Here is a 19,262-nt window from a genome sequence, read left to right on the forward strand (position 1 = left end):
TGTTGGTCTGATGGTCAAACGCCTGTAAAATGGGTATACAGATAAAAGGACAATACTTGAACGATCTAACCTCCCTAGTGAGGATGCAGGTTCGATTAACCTTGATGAGGGGAAGTGTATACTGATTTCATCTAGTTTCCGCGCGCACAGGGGCACAGTCTGATGACACTTGAGGAGTCAACAGAACATAGAGGATGAATTCACATTAACAAAAGTTACAAAACCGCAAAGTTCATCCTAATTTCTTCATACAATCAAGGTACGTGTTGCATAACTGATTCTCCATATGTTTCTACAGAAAAATCCCCTAATTTTTACGCAAGTATTGCTGTTTTTCCAATACTAGGGTTTTGTAGTCGATTTATTGATGCACTTTTCGTCACATTGACTGTTTGAATGATCAGATTGCTCTGGTGTTGTAAGATATTTGAACTGTAGTTATAGCTGGAATGAATGTGTTTTGTTTAGGATTTGATTAGAGGGAGAGAATTGAATGAGAGATCGTACATAAGTCAACTAATTGGAAAAGAAACGTATAGATAGATAGATATTGTGTTATAGTATAAGTTAATGTTATGACTGGCATGATCCAATCTGACAAACGTGCGAAGAGGACGCGTGTTCGGTGTAGTGTTTTCTGAAGATTTAGATGTTTGAGGCTATAGTTTCAATTAAGAATGTTTCATCAGAGGCTATGTTTCATCGGGACCGCTATTTGGACCGCTATGGGTTTGTATGTCTGCTAAGCGCTATAGGAGCACCGCTATAGCACGCTATTGACTGCATAGTTTTTCAGTCACCGCACTCTTAAAACAAATGATACGAGTTGAATGGCATTGACTTCGTATTATAAGTATTTTGGCAGATATAGTAAGCCATCGTGACACGATCATGTCATTGAGAATATTGACATGTTATCTTTTTGTTGATCTTATACTAAATTAGTGCATAAAGTATATATACTAGCTCTACTTGATAAGATGTTTTGTCCATTCCCTTAGGGTCAACTTAAGATGGCATGGATATGAAAACCAACACGGGTATCTCCCAGGAGTGCCTCCATCACCGGCCCCTATTTCTCGACCTATGCCACCTCATCCTGCCATGCTGGAGGAAGAACTTGAATTCCAACGTCATGAATTCCGCAGGCTTTTGGGTGAAAATAAGAGGTAAGCTGAAGACCGAGTTGCTCGACAACGAGATTTGGGTGACGCCAAAAAGGAACGTAGGCGAATGAATATTGCAATTGCTGACATTCAAGAACAAAATGAAATGCACTCAAGGAAGCTTATTGAAAACCGTCTGAAACTAGAAGCTTATCCTATTTTCTTGTCGCGAGTTTATGTTCATCTCCTATGCATATCTGACTATCTCATATTAGTTGAGTTTTTAGTTCTATTATCGTTTCTGTTTTTTTTAGTCTAGTATCAATGATATCTTTTCATGATTCTTTGATATCTGGTTATATAGGTGGCTCATATGGGATGAAACCAGGTATTACTTGCTATATTGTTCGAACTTATACTTAGTCTATAGTGGTTGTTTTGGGTCAAAATGAATCTTTTATAAGAACGGGCTGAGTGGACCACTGGACCGGGTCAGTTCGGGTTGATTTAATACTTAAAATTGCTGGATTGAAGTATCTTCGTTGTTCATCAGGGGTGCTGCTAACAAGGGTATATGGTTCAAGTTTATAACGGAGAAACTATTAACCAGTTTATATGGGAAACTTTTGAAGACGAAAATCAGCGGTGATCGTCACATTGTTAAGGCTTGTTCATAAAGAGTACGCCATCTCATGTTGATCTGTCTGCAGCAGTTCAGACAATCGTTTTGCAGTCCCGTATATCTTATTTTGGTGCGATCTTCAGCGTATATCTTTATCTGATAATGCTGTATAGTTGACATCCTTGCCACCATCGGATAAGAGGTGTGCTGGTGGCTAGCTTGAATAAAGGCTGACATGGCGTTTGATGTGGGCTGAGTTCTGGTACGTACTTTATGCTAGACAAGTACTCTCTCAGTTTCGTGGGTAAAATTGTTACTTAAGTACAAGTCATATATCTTGAGCTAATGGATACAAATACACATTACACTTGACGTACTTCGATTAACGTTTATACTAGGTGTTTGCTCATTATAGGAGTTGGACATATAGCTCTCTGTTGTCTTTCTGGAAAGTTATTGTACACTCTAGGGTCGATTTCCCTTTATTTAATCTTCACTCAAACAACATATGAGTGTCTGCTCAGTTTGCTCGAGTGCTTGACTAACTCATCTATGAGAAGGAGACGAGTATTTATTGAAATTTGTGAGCTTCAATTGAAAACGAAACATAAATATACATACATTTTTATATAGATAGAAACTTGTGTTATATAGAGATGCAACTCCTGTGGTATTCTCAAGATATGTACAGAATCTCTTGATGCAGCAATACATTTTGCTTATGTAGTAAAGATCGGCGGTAGAACTTTACATCGTTTTCCCTTTATTTGTGCTTTCGTGTCGGGAAAGTGGACACGTCCGTCCACCCGGTCCTCAACCTTCCCTTCTTGCGTTACATGAACAGGGTAACCGACAAGATGTACACCCTCCATGTCTATGACCTCATCACCCGAATAAATCTGCCACATCTGCTCCCCAAGTTGACGCATCATCACCACACATTTCAAACTCTCGGGATCTTGAAAAACCTCTTCGGTTTGTCCGGTATGTTCATACCATAATGACATACGATAACCATGAATATCTCGTTTATTCGTCTGTCTATCGCTTTCAAGTGATTGGTAGCATCCTATTGCAATCTCTGTGTCGCGTTGCCCATCCATGGATCGCTGGTTTATGTTTGCTGATCCTATTAACATGTAAGCGTCGTCCACTGAAAATATTTAAGCAACAAGACGACAATAAAAATCTTAGATTATGACAACAGTTGATGTAATTAACTATGCAGTAACGTGGTAACAAATCGGATACGGGTCAAGGACCGATATTTGAGATATCGGTTATCGCGGTGGGATATCGGTAATTTTAAAACACGAATAGCAGCAATAAGAAGAAAGACGAATCGTAGAACTAAGAAAAAAGGTACTGGTATCGGGGAAAATCGGTGATATATCGGTCCAATATCACCAATAATATCGGTACCGATATTCTGACCGCTATTTGACACCGGTATTTTACATGGGGACCGATAACGACCGATATTAACTGCATAGGTAATTAAGGATATAAAAGTTTTATGGTTAGTGATTACCGATCATGAGTTTGGAGTGTACATATATCATGAATCTTCGATGTTTTTGAGCGTTCCAGTATTGTGTTCCGTAATGAGGTGAATACAGAGGGACATACTCTCCTCCGTTTTCATCTTCCCTGTTAGCAAGACAAAAGAAATTCAAATAGTCTTTCGGATGCCAATTTTCACCACTATCTCTTACGGCTTCTCCTATCAAACCATACATCATCTTCATCGTTTCGTGTGTCCAATGCAGTATATCTTGTACAGATTCACTCTCGGGACCGCCTTCTGGCCACATGGGTATTACGATATACACTGCAAACCGCTCTTTTGCTTTGATTTTACTTGCGATCTTAAGTGCAATCTCGATCGGAATCAAATTCCAACATCCTGCATGTCGATCCTTTTCCCATAAGTGACACCCCCCAATGAAATATTGATTCTCAATGTATATAAACCTCTCGGCTCGCCTAATTGCTTCTACATATGCTTCGTGTATACTTCGTTCAACGCGAAGGTTACCGTTGACAGGAACCGACACATGGTCAATCGACCTGAAAACTTGAACATTCCAATTCCGTTCAGTTTCGGTAATCGAGTAGTCATGTTGAAGATCTGTTATTTTGTTAACACGAACTAGTAAAGACGGATCAAATTGTTTCTCCCATCGTTGCTCAAAATTGCGCATTATATCGCGTGCAGCTTCTCCGATAACGCACGCATGCGAATCATGCCATGGTTCTCTCGGCCCGCCTTTACGAAAGCTCGCTCCGGGTATACTCGTTTGGTAGAAATCATTCACTTGTGGTTCGGTATTTAGCGTTCTAAACAGCGAGTGTTGTTCTGTATCATATCGGCCGTTGCATAGATCAATGCCCCCGATAAAGCTAATGATTTCGCGTTTGCTTGAAGATGTTTGTGCGCGTGTGTCAACTGTGATGGTTTTTTGATGGTGGGTGAACATTGTTGGGAAATTGTGGTTTAATCTAGGGCTCAGTTTGCATACTACTTTTGTGTTTTTGAAGAATGCGAGGGCGTTTTCGTCATCGGTTCCCATTACTCCTTTGTTTTTTATTACTGGTAGTGAAGTTTCATCATCCCAGATCATGATTCTTACTGCTACACCTTCCTCTGCTTTTCGTTTCAGCAGTTCACCGAGCTTTATTCCTCTTGCATGTGGAATATTTGTTTCCAAATCCCGCACCTGTGTAGTACGTTATATTTCTATGTTTTTATTAGAGTTTCTATTACACGTTGATTTATGTTGTTTTTATGACTTTTATCACTAACAGGTCAAATAAGATAATGAGTGAATTTCAAGGACTGTCCTTTATCTTTATACCCACTTTCAGGCGTTGTCCTTTATGTTTAAAATTGACGAGTTTTGTCCTTTAGGCCTAACCCAGTTAGTTTTTTCAGTTAAATTTGGTCATATGCTTTGCACATGAGGGCATTTTGGTCAATTCAAAGGTAAGTTCAACGGCAGATTTACAGCTCAAAGCTTCTGCAACCTTTGAATTGACAAAAATACCCTAATGTGCAAAGCACATGACCAAATTTAACTGAAAAAACTAACTGGGTTAGGCCTAAAGGACAAAACGTGTATGATATGAAAACATAAAGGACAAAACTCGTCAATTTTGAACATAAAGGACAACGCCTGAAAATGGGTATAAAGATAAAGGACAATCCCTGAAATTCACTCTAAGATGATAAATATAATAAAAACATGAAGAAGTTCGTTAAAACTTACAAGTATTTAATGTTGTATTTTTTTCTTTATCATAATTAGGGGTGTGCAAAACACCGAATTAACCGACAAAATCAAACCAAAAAAACCGAACCAAATCAAAAACCGGTGGTTCGGTTAATTGTTTTTTGAAAACCGAAAGTAGCGGGTCGGTTATGGTTACCAATGTTTCCATACCCACCATAACCGAACCGAACCAACATGTAGTAAAATCTTTGTTGGATTTTGGACTTTTCACCATTTTTCAATATTTGATGTTTTTGGTTAAACGTTTGTTTTAATTTATGGGTTATATCATATCACTTTGGTTAAATGTTTGTTTGAATTTATTGTTTATATCATATTGTTTTGTTTGAATAGTCGGTAGACGGTGTTAAGTGTTATAGATTATATGTATATTTTAATTCTATGCAATACATTAATGTATACAAAAGTGTAATAACAATTTATTTCATGGTCAAAAAAATTGAGTTATTTTTAGCTAGACATAAATTCACGGTTAGCCGACCCATAACCGACTCACTATAACCATCAAAACCGATTCAGCGAAACCGCCATAACCGATCGGTTATGGTTATAATTATCCAAAACTGACGTCACGGTTATGGTTATGGTTTTTGATCAAAACCGACCCACACACTCCTAAAATTAACATTTTTGCTGGGCAAATTAACCTGGCCCGGCTTTTATGACCCATATGTAATATGATTGGCCCGCCCACGGCCCATCTTACGTTATCTAATATTTTACCAATATAGTTTTAACAAGGTTTTCCGTCTGCTTACCAGAATCAGGTGAGGATTGAACGACCACCCTGCAATATAAATCAAATGTTTGGCACCTTCAATGGCTACGAAAACATCCTCCCAAAGGTTTCTTGGTGACCCACAAACATCCAACGGCGGTTGAAACATAGGACAGTGATGAGAATCTTGATACAGTGTAACACTGCAGTTAGTCCTTTGTGGAAATGTAGCATCTCTCAGCCCATTGAATCTGCTGTTGTCGATTATTTTTCGCCAACTTGGTTCAAGTTGTGCGGGTTTGAACCATAACATGAATCTAATTTTCAGTTGTGGATGTGGCTTCCCGTTTTCCATGCACACTGGAAACAAACCGTCAATCAGGTTTGACTTTTCTAACAACTGATGAGCTTGAATGTTGACTTTCCCGAGGATTGAACATTTTGTCTTGAGGGTGATCGTTAATGTTGCGTTTATAGGATGAGCACAAAGAACGCGTAATGTTTGGTTCCAAACGCGCTCACTTTCATGACTAGTTGATGCTATCTTTTTGTTATCGATTTTGATGCTAACGTATGCAGGTGCTCCCGTTGGATTTATGCACTGTAAAAGCCAAAGTCACCGTCATTAAGCCAAATATGATTACTAAATTATGTTATTCCGCTAATAATCTAAAATTTTAAATAAATTGATTTAGGAGGTTTTATGAACTACAAATATGCTTTGCGCGGTTTTTAATTTGTTTCGCCTTTTTGACCCATTAGGCCAATTTTATTAGAACTAATATTTGGTGATCAAACAAAATCCGAATTTTCTTATGCAAAAGTATATGAGTCGTAATGACAAAAACCGCAATAAAACTATAACCAAACATGAGTACGAGCTAAATTTGCAAAACGATACGTACATTGAGTAGAAACGGCGGTGAATAAGGTGTGGCATGGAAGATTGTAGCTTCAAGTGTTCCATGAAGAAACATTGGTTTTCCTTCCATTGTTTGTGTGACTTGCATACAATCAAACAAATCTTTATAGAAAAGAGGTTATGTAAGTTATGGAAGAAAGTATGAAAGCAAATATGCATTTTGAGTAGAGCTACAGTTATAGAAAACTTATACAAGTCTATAGTTTGAAGCTTAGAGGCAACCTTTAAGCCTACTTTGTTTGCTTTTCCTTGAATTATAGCTTCTTGTGTTTATTTAAAGTGACACCACCAAAACACAATCCTTTTTATTAATGGTGGTTTGGGTTTATTTATCTTATATTTGATTTGATTCAAAGTTTAGATCAAACATATAACAATGTTATCTAATGTTTAAGTAATACTGGAAAGAAAAAAACATATACATAACCAATTGGGGTGTCCCAGTTGGCCAGTCTCACCCTTTCTCTCCCCAGAGACCCGGATTCGACTCCAGGGAAGGTCACCAGCCTCCCACCTCTTCCATGGGGAAACGGATCGACTCGGTATAGGGTATTAACCCCCAAGTGGCTATGGGACTAAGCTAACCTGCGGAGTGTCACACTCCGGCGGTTGGAAGGACCGTGGAATATCCCCCCCCCCCCCCAAAAAAAAAAAAAAAAAACATATACATGGATAAGTTATTGTACAAATGAGTTTTAACATACAAAATACCCTTAATGTGAAAAGTGAAAGAGGGTTCTTTTTTGAATTTTTTTTCCATCTTATTAAGCACGTATTTTAGTCGCGGAATCCAAAAAAAATCATAATTTTACACTAGTAGAGTAATTATGTAATTTTGTAGAGCAATTATAATTACCTCAAATAATAGTTACAAGTATCGATGTAGTTCTACTTAATATTGTTTCGTTTAATAACGGCCTACGGGCGTGTATATATATATAGGATATTGTGTAAAAATCAAACACAAAAGCGTCTTAACATACAAAATGCCCTTAACGTAAGAAGCGAAGGAAAGTTCTTGTTTTTGAGAATTTTTCCGTGCTTGTTAAGAATGATATTTAATTGCAAAATGTAAAGAAAAATCATGATTTTACAGTAGTAGAGTAATTATAATTACTCTTTACGTTAAAGACATTTTATATGTTAAGACTCATTTCTAATTGATTTTACACTATATATATATACACACCCATAGGCCGTTTAATAACAAAACAATATTAAGTAGAACTACATGGATACGTGGATACGTGTAGCTATTATTTTGGATGATTATAAAACATTAGATTATTTCAATGACAAAAGAAACAAATCTAGATTTATCTAAATTTCTGAACAAAATGTTTCTGTTTGTTAGATGTACACAGTTACCTACACGTGTGTACTACGTTATACATATAAACAAACAATCAAACGTATTTGTAATAAAAGAAATTATAATATTTTCTTTTTAAATTTTACAAGATTTAAAACATAATTGATTCATACATGTGTGTTTATAATGTTTGTGACCTTGACAACATACCTGTCAATCTTGCCCCGTAAGGTTTGAAACATTAATTATTTGCACGACTTTTTTATTTTATAATCTATTTTATTAATAATATAAATGGCTTAGACGTGACATATTCTAACCTAAGTATATCCAAAGCATAATTTTTGTTTTATGTGCAGGGGCGAATCTAGGTAGAGGTTGGGTGGACGGGCGCATCAATTGAAAAAAAAAAAAATTAAGTGTATTTTATAAGGCAAAATTCCGATTGCACCCCTTAAAATTTTAGTTAAACCTTTCGTTTGTACCATCAGAAAATAATTTATGGGTCCGCCATTATATATGCAACAGAATGGGATTACGGATTACCAATGAGTTATTTGGTTGTTGGGTAAATTACTTTTTGAGTGTTTTAGGGTTTAAACCACTTGAGTCCAAAATCAAAATGTTTAACGCCCTGAGTCCCTATAGCCACTTTTCTTAACCATTTGAGTCCAATTTCTGACTCCATCCACCAAGTCTGATAACTATGAGGGTAATTTGGTCATTTACACACAAAGTACAAGTCTTATATGCACATAAATACAAGGAACAAGTCTATATATATATATATATATATATATATAATTACATATATCTAATAAAACACACACACTAGCACACACACCTACACACACTTTCTCTCTCTCTCATCTTTCCACACCATTCTCTCTCACACACACACACCTACGCTTCACCTTCACCATCACCACCGCACCTTCACCACCACACCTGCCACCACTATCGTGAACTGTCCTCACTACACAACACCACCATTAAAATGCCGCATCGGAACCATCTTCGAACCACCATCATGATCCGAACCCTCAAAACCACATTCAATTCCCAAATAACATATTGACATGAAATCATCCCAAATCACATTCAATTCCACCTGCATTTTAAACCCTAGCTTTCTGTAACAGATTAGCATATAACATAGTCCCCAAAATCAGCAAACATTAACATCCTTATGTGTGTGTGAGAGAGAATCGAACCTGCAACAACTTCTTGAAAATAGTGACGTAGAATCGAACCCCAAATCAGCAAACATCACCGTGAATCGAACCTGCAACAACATCAATGTGTGGCAGCGTTGATGACGTGACGTATACGACTAGGGTTCCGGCGAATGATGTGTGGCGGCGTTGATGAACATCGTCCCCCGAATCAGCAAACATTAACATTATTCCGGCGTTGATGAAGTGCGGCGGTGTTGATGAAGGAGGTGGTGTGGTGGTGACCGGTGGAGGTGCAGCGGTGGTGGTGGGGGTGTTGTGGTGACAGTGAAAGTGTAATGGTGGTGGTGTGGTAGTGACGGTGGAGGTGCAGCAGTTGTGGGTGGTGACAGTGGAGGTGTAATGGTGGGTGGTGGCGGTGGAGATGTAATAGTGGGTGGTGATGGTAGAGATGTAATGGTGGTGGTGACGGTGTAGTGGTGGTGGTGACGGTGGAGGTGCAATGGCGACGGTGGTGTTGACGGTGGAGGTGGTTTAGGTTTAAAGAAACGGAGGGAGAATGAAAGATGAAGAAGTGAAGATCTGGTTGAGAAAGATAAATGAGAGAGATTATAAGAAAGAGAAAGAGACAAATACAAATAAATTAGTTTTTTTATTTATTTTTTAATTATAGGGGTAATTTGGTCATTTAGCAAATTTTAACAAAATAATTCTAACAGTGTTAGAAAATTGGACTCAAATGGTTAAGAAAAGTGGCTATAGGAACTCAGGATGTTAAATATTTTGATTTTGGACTCAAATAGTTAAAACCCTTAAAAGACAAGAACTCAAAAGGTAATTTATCCTTGGTTGTTTGTGAATTTAAGCTTGGATTTCAATTGTTTGTTAATATTATATGTATATATCCACATATCATGAAATATAAATGGATGTATAGTTTATATTAATTTTATTATAAACAATGAAGAGTAAATTACTTTTTAAGTTCCTGTGTTTTAGTGATTTTAATCACTTAGAGTCCAAAATAAAAAAGTTTAATGTCCTGAGTCTCTAACTATTCATTTTATAACGTTTTGAGTCCCTATGTTTTAGTGATTTTAATTACTTGAGTCCAAAATCAAAAGTATAAGTTTAAAAAGTTGGACTCAAAATATTATAAAATGAGTGGTTAGAAACTCAGGACGTTAAACTTTTTTGATTTTAGACTGAAGTGGTCAAAACCATTAAAACAACTAAAAAAATAATTTACTCTAATCATAATAATAATACGTCCTCTTTTTGTTGTGGGCCAGTAGGGAAGTTTATCCAGAGGTCTAAACACTTCATGTTTGGATTGCTATGCTATTTTTGGCACCTAATTATTGGCTCTTGCACAGATTAAAGGCTTTTTAAGTTATGACCCAACATGTGGTTACATATATAGACAACTGGCTATACGAGCCACATGTAGCAATACGTGACCCACATTGATCGAGGTTAAGTTTGAGGCTTGTATACTTCAAAATTGTAGTTATTCAAAAACATGATATTAGAATGCTTGAAATAATGTTCTATGTTTTTTGTTTATTTCAAAAACACATATCAGAATATGTAAAGGGGTATGGTCCCAGATCTCGCGTCAGCATGACCGTGAGTGAGTATTACCCTTATAAAAAACCCCCACCATCAAGAATTTATTTGTGTCCGTGCGGGCACGCGCGAACACAACAGTCGAATCCAATCGGTCAAGCGATAGGAAGACTTACCTTGTGTATGAAAACGGGTGTACGCATAACGATGCGGCCTAGCACCGCATCCTATGAACATTCTCGTCATGACAAGGGATCTGGACAACAGCAACAGTCACCATAAGTGACGATGCGGCTTGGCACCGCATCCCACAGTCTTCGCCAAAGTGAGAATGCGGGAACAACAGTAGTTACCGCAAGCAGCGATGCGGCGCGGCACCGCATCCTGCCCACGAGGCAAGTGGGACTGACACTACAGTGCAAGTGGCACCAATGACAGTCGTCTGTCGGCCCATACGTAAGCAACAGACTGACACCGTAGTAGGACGTGGCTTCACCTCCAAAAACCGACAAGTCTGACACACCTGCATAAGGGCGGCACGTCGTTAGTCTGCCGCCGCCGCCGCCACCACCACCACCACCACCACCACCACCACCACCACCACCACCACCACCACCACTATCACACTTTGCTTCACAAGCAAATTACTGATTCTCACGCCGGAGAGTGGTAACAAGGAGCACCCCCCACCCCATCCTCCTTGTTACGAGTCACGGTTTGTTTCCTTGTACAGGAGATCAACCAGCGGACGATCTAGCCAGCGATCCTCAGAAAGAAGAGATTAACCCTACTTGACGAGACCAGTGAATTAACCCCTCTCGGTTAACCACTGTTTCATCAATATGGTATTTCATTATTTAGTTAATTATTTGATAAATTTTTGCATAATATAAACGCATATCAGAATGTGGTATTTCATTATTTAGTTAATTATTTGATAAACTTTTGTTTATGTAAAACTAGGTTAGAACCCCGTGTATTACACGGGTTGAATAAATATAATTTTATATACTAAGTAATAAAATAGTTACATCTTTTAAAAACTCGTGTATTGCACAATTTGAATAAACACATGTCTTACACGAATAATGTATTCGTTAACACTTTTAGTCATCAAGATGTGTTTTCTAACGAAATGAACTTTGAGGTACTATTTACTTATTGTAACATCTCACTTTATTTTTTATTAGGTTAGAGAGTTGTGTATTACATGGTTTATAACATTTTACTTTGTTTTTTTATTTATTATTAGGTTAGAAACTTACGTATTACCTGAAGTTGGATAATTAGCAGAGAAAAAAATAAAAGAAATATTTTAGCAAAAAATGTTAAATATACAAGAGATAAGCTGGATATTAGGATTTAATATTATTATTTCATTGGAGTGTAAAACGTGATAATGAGATCCTTTATTAGAAGTATGATTCTAAATATACCACATGTATAAAAAATATATATGTTCTAGATGTTTGAATAAATCCTTTTAACGAAACAGTTGATTAAAATAAATATTTTCATTTTAATATGTGATTATAAGTTATCCTTGTTCTTATCATCAAAATATAAAAACAATTACAACTACCAATAGTAAATTGTCATTTTAGTCCCTGAGGTTTGTTTCAAATTGCCATTTTAGTCAAAATAGTTTTTTTTTTCCTCCCGGTCCCTGACTTTTCCATTTTCTTGCCATTTTGATCGCATTGGCTAACTCAGTCTAAAAATCTGGTTATAACCAAGGGTATTTTTGGCATAACTGTTGTGTAGTGATAACCAGGGGTAGTTTACAACATAATTTATAAACCTCATAATAGTTTAATGCCAAAAATACCCTTGATTATAACCTGCTTTCTAGACTAAGTTAGACAATGTGATCCAAATGACAAGAAAAAAGAAAAGTCAGGGACCCAGAGGAGAAAAAAAAACTATTTGGACTAAAATAACAATTTGGACAAAAACTTTGGGACTAAAATGGCAATTTACTCAAACTACCAATCAAATAAAATCTTTATTTTTATAAATATTTAAAACACTATTATATTTTTTTAGATTTTAGTAACTAATATATGATTATAATAATGAATATATTATTATCGGTTATCTTTGTTTTTATCATTAAAATCTCTTCTACAAATTTTAAATTTTAAATTTTAAATTTTAAATTTTAAATTTTAAATTTAATATTATCAATAATTGAATTTCCATAATAAATATTTAGAAAAATAATTAAGAACGCCTCATAGAGCGCCATGTTTCCAAAATATGGTTTCTTTTATTATATAGTATAGATTAGTGAGCGCCAATAATGGAGATATGTGTTAATATTCTATATATTAGAAATAAAAACAAGTAGCTGGAATAGCTCAGTTGGTTAGAGCGTGTGGCTGTTAACCACAAGGTCGGAGGTTCAAGCCCTCCTTCTAGCGTTCTTTTTTAATTTATTTCAAATTAAATACAAGACATTAACATAAGTCTCTGTTATCCATTTTTTTTACTTTGAATATCGAACTTGTATTTGTCAAGGTCATGATTTGCAAGTATTCTTGTTATTTAGTATACTTTTAACACTTACTTTAGTTAACCATTTAAAAAAAAAAAGAATATTTAAGCATTCGATTTATAATGCACCCTTATGATAAAGATTATAAAGAAAAACAACCTTTTAATTGGTCATATGAATTTGTCAATAAACTTTCCAGATATATTTAACGGAGCTTTTATATTCTATACATGACCTGATGACGGAGCTTGAACGAAAACTTATTGGTGGTAGATTCTTAAAATCTAAATTAGTAGGGGTCGGACTCTTAAAAAATCCAATATTTTACGCCGACCGCCCATGCCACATGGCATGGGCGTTATTGCATAACAAATGGCCTTAACGAGCGTGAAGGAGCTAATGAAGTTGGAGATGATCATGGTTTCAAGAAAAGGGGGCACCAAGAGCTTAGCTAGTAAATGCCCTACTGCCTGTTTAACCCCTTCAAAGTTCGTTTCCTTCCAATTCAAAACCATATTGTTCCCGCTACTCCAAATACACCCACCAAACTGTAACATGCACTAGCGAATACAAGAGCTTCTTCCTGTTGGTTCAGTTCTGTTTGTGCATGAAGGAAAACAATATAAATCATACCTGTCACAGCTATAGTCACTAACTTTCTAAAATTATAGTTATAGTCCCCAACTTTTATAATTTCGTTCCCGCATAGTCCCTGGCACGGATGAATGTTAGTTTTTGGTGTTAGGTGGGTGCGAATTGCAAAAGTTGTAATTTCACACCCACTTAACAACAAAAACTAACCCCCAAACAACAGGGACTATCCGGGTATTTTTCTCTGTTGATTATTATAAATAGATGTATATGTAATATAACTTATAAACCATCTTTTGTCATTTAAAAGAATTTATACAAACTAATGACATTGATTTTGAAGAAAAGAAAAATGAGCTCAAATCGTCAAAAACCAAACCATTTAAATCGTCATTCTAGCCGGTTTTGATTTATGTTCTCAAAGCCGTAGTTATCATTTTTTTTTTTGTCAAAACCAACTAAACCGACCAAAATGTAATGAATAACACTTGTTCAAATCTTTAAACAAATTGATAAAGTATGCTTCTTGCGTAGCTTGTAGAGATCATCTGATCCACGAAATATGGAGTGTAGACAGGTGATTCATCTTAAATTATCTATAGGAGTTCTTTTCAAGATAATAATATTATTATTTTATGTTTGTAAATTGTAATATTAATATTATATTCGTTGAGTTGTTTCAAATTCTTTGGTAAATTAATAGACGACGGGCTGGATTGATCAATAAAATAAATTCTAATAGACTTTTAAATGGATAAGGTTTAAGATAGACCAGTAAATACGGTACTATTTGAGGTAAATATGTTCGGGTTATAAATGGGTCGATATGATAATGGCACGACTAAAAGCGTTTAATGGGTTTAACTTGCTTAATTTGTTTATTACATGCATAACACGTATGCATCTGATATTTGATCAAATAGTTCCTTTTTTTCTAGGGTTGGAACCTTTAGGGGCGGATTTAAGTCACTTTTATGGGTTCTCATGAACCCATTTGGTTTGAAATAAATGGAGAAAATTAGTGAGAACCTCTTATGATTTGGAAAAAAAATAATGAGAATTCGTGAGAATCTACCAAAATGAATCCAGTGAAAAAAGTTCTTAGATCCGTTGCTAGAACCTTACGAATTTTCTCTTTGGTATTCGTGGTCTAGTAAATGATGATGTCCTTGATCTTAACATGTAACATGCATCTCACGTTTTTGGTGTTTAGCTTCGCGTCATGTGCATGATCTTATTTTCCTCTTCTTTTTTTTTTAATAAAGAAAAAAGTTATTTAAATTATTTAGCTTAAACTTTTGAAGCAACGCAAATTATACTAACATCAGAGTTGTTCCTTTTTCAGGCCTAAAGCGAAACAAAATTTAATACCATTTTTCTGAGTTTCCTTTGTCATAATACTAGGTTATAACCCCGCGTATTACACGGGTTGAATAAATGAATTTTACATACCAAATAATAAAACATTATCTTTTTAAAAGCCTCCTTTATTGCACGAGTTGAAGAAATGTAATTTTATATATTAAATAACAAAATAAGTTATATCTATAAAAACCATATGTATTGTACGGGATAAATAAATGTAATATTATATACCAAATAATAAAAAAATTATATCTTTAAAACCATTGTATTACACGGGTTGAATAAATGTAATATTGTTTACCAAATAATAAAAAAATTTATATTTTTAAAAACCCCCATGTATTACATCGGTTGAATAAATATGATTTAATATATCAAATAATAAAAAAAATATTTAAAAAAATTAACGGATTTTTTATATTTAAAGTATGATAAGATTGAATATTAATCTGAACTAACGGATTTTTTTATATTTAAAGTAGGATAAGATTGAATGTTAATCTTTATTTATTTAGTTAATATAAGATTGAAAAATCATATGATTGAATAGGTGGGGAGGTTGTTTGATGATAAATCGATTAATCGTACTAAATGATAAAGATAATAGAAACACGTAACCCCAGGCCAGCGTTCCACGCTAAGCACTATTGCCATGCCAAACAGGCAACACCCACCAAAACGCTAACCCGGGGTGATGTACACAACGTTAAAGGGCCAACAACGCCCCTTGCCACGCCCACACCCACTACCCTTATCAAGAAATCATGTATATATTTAATTTATTTGATGTCATGATCATACATCCACATCCACATCCACTATGCCTGATGTATTTCATTTAACCCCATCAAAGTTTTCCTACACAAATAACTCATCTGATTTCGTGATCATTAACAAATTGAGTTGACATAATTCAATACATACGTGATATTTTTTGATGTTAGGTAGATTCTTTTTTAAATTATTTGAAAGTTAATATCAACTTTAGAATTCGTATGAATTCTTATTAGCTTTGATTAAATATTATTGATAATAAAAATTTGTATTAGATTAGATTTTTGATTTGATTAAATATTATTAATAATAAGAATTTGTATTAATTTAGATTAAATATTATTATTATTAGTATTATTAATAATTTTAATTAATTAAATGAGAGAATGACAAGTGTCCCAAAACGGGTTTCTTTTATTATATAGTATAGATAACACCTAAAATTTTAGCGCCTAAGGTTATGTGTAACAATTGAACTAAAAGTGATGTTATGTCACGTAGGCACAAGTGTTTTCGTATATATTAATTCAAAGGGTTTCACCACATAAGTAAGAACGTGTTACAAGATAATGATGAATTACCTGTAACTGTTTTATAGATAAAGATAACAATAGAATAGCTAACTAACATAAAGACAAAGATAATGACCAAATTAACAATGATAAACAATAGTAATAATCGGCAAACAGTTTCAAGTTTCAACATAAAATATGATAATTTAGAATACAAAGATAAAAACTGTTATCTAATATGTATCTAACTTATTTTCTAACATTCCTTAGTAATAATAATCAACAGTGTTAGTGTTATAGTTTAACAAACAGCATAAAAAATCAATGGTGTTACACTTTACAAAATCGACAACATTTAAAAAATACCAAACATGTAATGAACTCCACTTACAACTTAACTTGATTGTTACGCTGAGTGTATTGGGTTAACGTTCACATATACCTCAACATAGAAGGGCGTTAAAACACCGAAACATGGACGCCATGGAGAGAGGCATGGTGATGATTTCAAGAAAATAGACATTAAATCACTACACACTTTAGACCTTCCGTAGTGGACTTGCGTCCACCCAACCACGAGCGTTCACGAGTTATACACCCCCCCCCCCCAAACCTCGTGAATGGGGGATTTTGGCCGGGCCTCGTGGTTCTGGTCACGCGTGAAAGACAGAACGAGAGAAACAATGGTTTGTTTTTAGTTTTCACTTTTGATGAGAGAGAGAAAATGTGTATGGGTTGGTATAGTAAATAATGAAGGTGGATGAACCACTACACCATTTTACCTAGTGAAATGGCGAAATGACCTTGATGACATGAACGAAACATGGTGCAAAGAGACATTTCACATGCCTCACCATTACTCATGTTCTTAAGTGGTTTTGTTAGTGAAAGTTTCGTTACTTGCATGACAGAAACTGAAACCTTTTTTACTTTTTAATTAAACCGCTACACATAATCTTCTCTTGTCTAAATTACATTTATCAATCTTAACCTCTTTAATAATCTTATATCTTGTTTAAATTACATTTATCTAGTTAACCCACAGCTGGTATAACTCGAGGTGATTCTAGATATTATAATTTAATTTAAAAAAATACATTAAATTAAATATTAAATAAAATATCCAACATTTAACATCTCATTCGCCTAAATCAGTTCCATCACGTGCCATCCTCACATCCTCTACATACACCCACCCCTTTTCCACCGCCCTAAAATAATATCTAAAACCCTCACCACCGCATCTCCGCCACCACCAATGACCACATACGGCACCATTCCAACCTCCTCCGGCGGCACCACCACCACCACTAATATCGAATACCTTTCCCGCGCAAAACACCGTATCCAAACCGGCCTCGGCACTCGTCGTCCATGGAAAGAAATGTTGAATCTCGCATCAATCAACTTCCCTCACAACATCTCCGACTCCTATTCTCGAATCAAAACCAACACCGCCTACTTCCGCATGAACTACGCGATAATCGTGCTAATAATACTGTTTTTAAGCTTGTTATGGCATCCGATCTCGTTGATCGTGTTCGTTGTGTTGATGGCGGCGTGGTTGTTTCTGTACTTTCTTCGTGATGAGCCGCTGATGATATTTCACCGTGTGGTTGATGATCGTGTTGTGATGACGGTTTTGTTTGTTGTGACGGTTGTTTTGCTTTTGTTGACTGGCGCTACGGTGAATATACTCGTTGCGATGTTGATAGGGCTGGTGGTTGTTGTGGTTCATGCGGTTTTGAGGCGGACGGATGACTTGTTTTTGGATGAAGATGGAGTTGAAGCGGGTGGTTATTTGGTTGCTTCTTCGTAGAAGGTAAATTGGTGGTTTTTCTTTGTTAGTTTATGGTTTTAGCGGTTCAGTTGTGGTTATGGTTATTGTTATTGATTCAATGTGTTTGTTTGAATTTATGTTTAACAGGAATTGGTTATGTATCTATGCGAGGCGTGGCGTATATGAGGTTATATTCGTGATGCAAAGAAAGTTATTTTGCTGTATTTATTTGAACATTCTGGTTTAATATCAATTGTTGATTTGTGTTTGTTGATTTCCTGTTTACTGGACTACTGGTTACTTGTGTTGATTGTTAAAGGGTGAGGGAAGGTGTTTGTTATTAGACCTAGAGTTGACCAGCATTGGAATTGGATTGAAAAAATTGGAATTTGATTTGAATGGAATCGAATTCTAGATTTGACTGGTTATATAGATCACAATCAAACTTGCACATGATGAACCATTTTTGTTACTTTTGAACCGTCCTTATTTGAATAGTTAAGTCCAGTTCGATGAATAGTCCGGTTATAATGATATAATGATGGAGGGAATGACCACCACTTCTCAATCCCATCCTTAAACCATGAAAATGTACATCTTTCTCATCCCTAATCAATTTTGAATAAATTAAATGAGAGAGATGCAAAGAGAGAAGACTAGGGATGGTGGCGACAAAGGTACCAATCGGTAATAGGGTGCTAAATGAACCGAACATTCAGCAAACAGTTCGTGAACCGTTCGACGGGAAGTTCGTTTATGTTCGTTCATTTAATAAACGAACGAACATGAACAAGAAATTTTGTTCGATTAGTTAAATGAACGAACATGAACAGATGTCTCGTTCGTTCAATTATGTTGGTGAACTTTCGTTCATTTTATATGCGTTCGATTATGTTTGTATGTTTGTGTTTTAATTAAAGATTTTTGTATTTTTATATATTTTATCTATACTTTTTATATTAGTAAACTTTTATTTATTTTATTACCATAACAATTAAACTAGGAAACCTTATTTCACTTTGTTTA

The 19,262-nt window shown here is 35.4% G+C and overlaps 3 protein-coding genes, 1 long non-coding RNA gene and 1 other non-coding gene across 5 annotated transcripts; 3 read left to right on the forward strand and 2 right to left on the reverse strand.

Moving 5' to 3' along the window:
* On the forward strand, positions 1 to 6,336 carry LOC110886539. Its single transcript, XR_002562863.2, has 5 exons — positions 1 to 259; positions 1,002 to 1,380; positions 1,471 to 1,494; positions 1,660 to 1,990; positions 5,783 to 6,336. It is a non-coding gene; the product is annotated as an uncharacterized LOC110886539 (long non-coding RNA).
* Positions 2,299 to 6,980, reverse strand: LOC110886535 (phospholipase D alpha 4). The gene is made up of 4 exons (XM_022134343.2): positions 6,645 to 6,980; positions 5,780 to 6,340; positions 3,260 to 4,448; positions 2,299 to 2,881 (listed from the first exon to the last, which is right to left on the reverse strand). Exons 1-4 carry the CDS (start codon positions 6,747 to 6,749, stop codon positions 2,448 to 2,450), a joined length of 2,289 nt encoding a protein of 762 aa, XP_021990035.1. The 5' UTR covers positions 6,750 to 6,980; the 3' UTR covers positions 2,299 to 2,447.
* A 2,395-nt stretch (positions 6,981 to 9,375) lies between these two features.
* Positions 9,376 to 10,997, reverse strand: LOC118482756 (leucine-rich repeat extensin-like protein 5). The gene is made up of 2 exons (XM_035978409.1): positions 10,939 to 10,997; positions 9,376 to 9,730 (listed from the first exon to the last, which is right to left on the reverse strand). The coding sequence occupies exons 1-2, from the start codon at positions 10,995 to 10,997 to the stop codon at positions 9,376 to 9,378; spliced, it is 414 nt and encodes a 137-aa protein (XP_035834302.1).
* A 2,069-nt stretch (positions 10,998 to 13,066) lies between these two features.
* Positions 13,067 to 13,140, forward strand: TRNAN-GUU. The gene has a single exon. It is a non-coding gene; the product is annotated as a tRNA-Asn (tRNA).
* A 4,463-nt stretch (positions 13,141 to 17,603) lies between these two features.
* On the forward strand, positions 17,604 to 18,657 carry LOC110886537 (PRA1 family protein F3). The gene is made up of 2 exons (XM_022134350.2): positions 17,604 to 18,278; positions 18,384 to 18,657. The coding sequence occupies exon 1, from the start codon at positions 17,715 to 17,717 to the stop codon at positions 18,273 to 18,275; it is 561 nt and encodes a 186-aa protein (XP_021990042.1). The 5' UTR covers positions 17,604 to 17,714; the 3' UTR covers positions 18,276 to 18,278; positions 18,384 to 18,657.
* The last annotated feature ends 605 nt before the right edge of the window (positions 18,658 to 19,262 follow it).

Source organism: Helianthus annuus, chromosome 10, assembly GCF_002127325.2.
Source record: "Helianthus annuus cultivar XRQ/B chromosome 10, HanXRQr2.0-SUNRISE, whole genome shotgun sequence".
NCBI classification, from domain to species: Eukaryota; Viridiplantae; Streptophyta; class Magnoliopsida; order Asterales; family Asteraceae; genus Helianthus; species Helianthus annuus.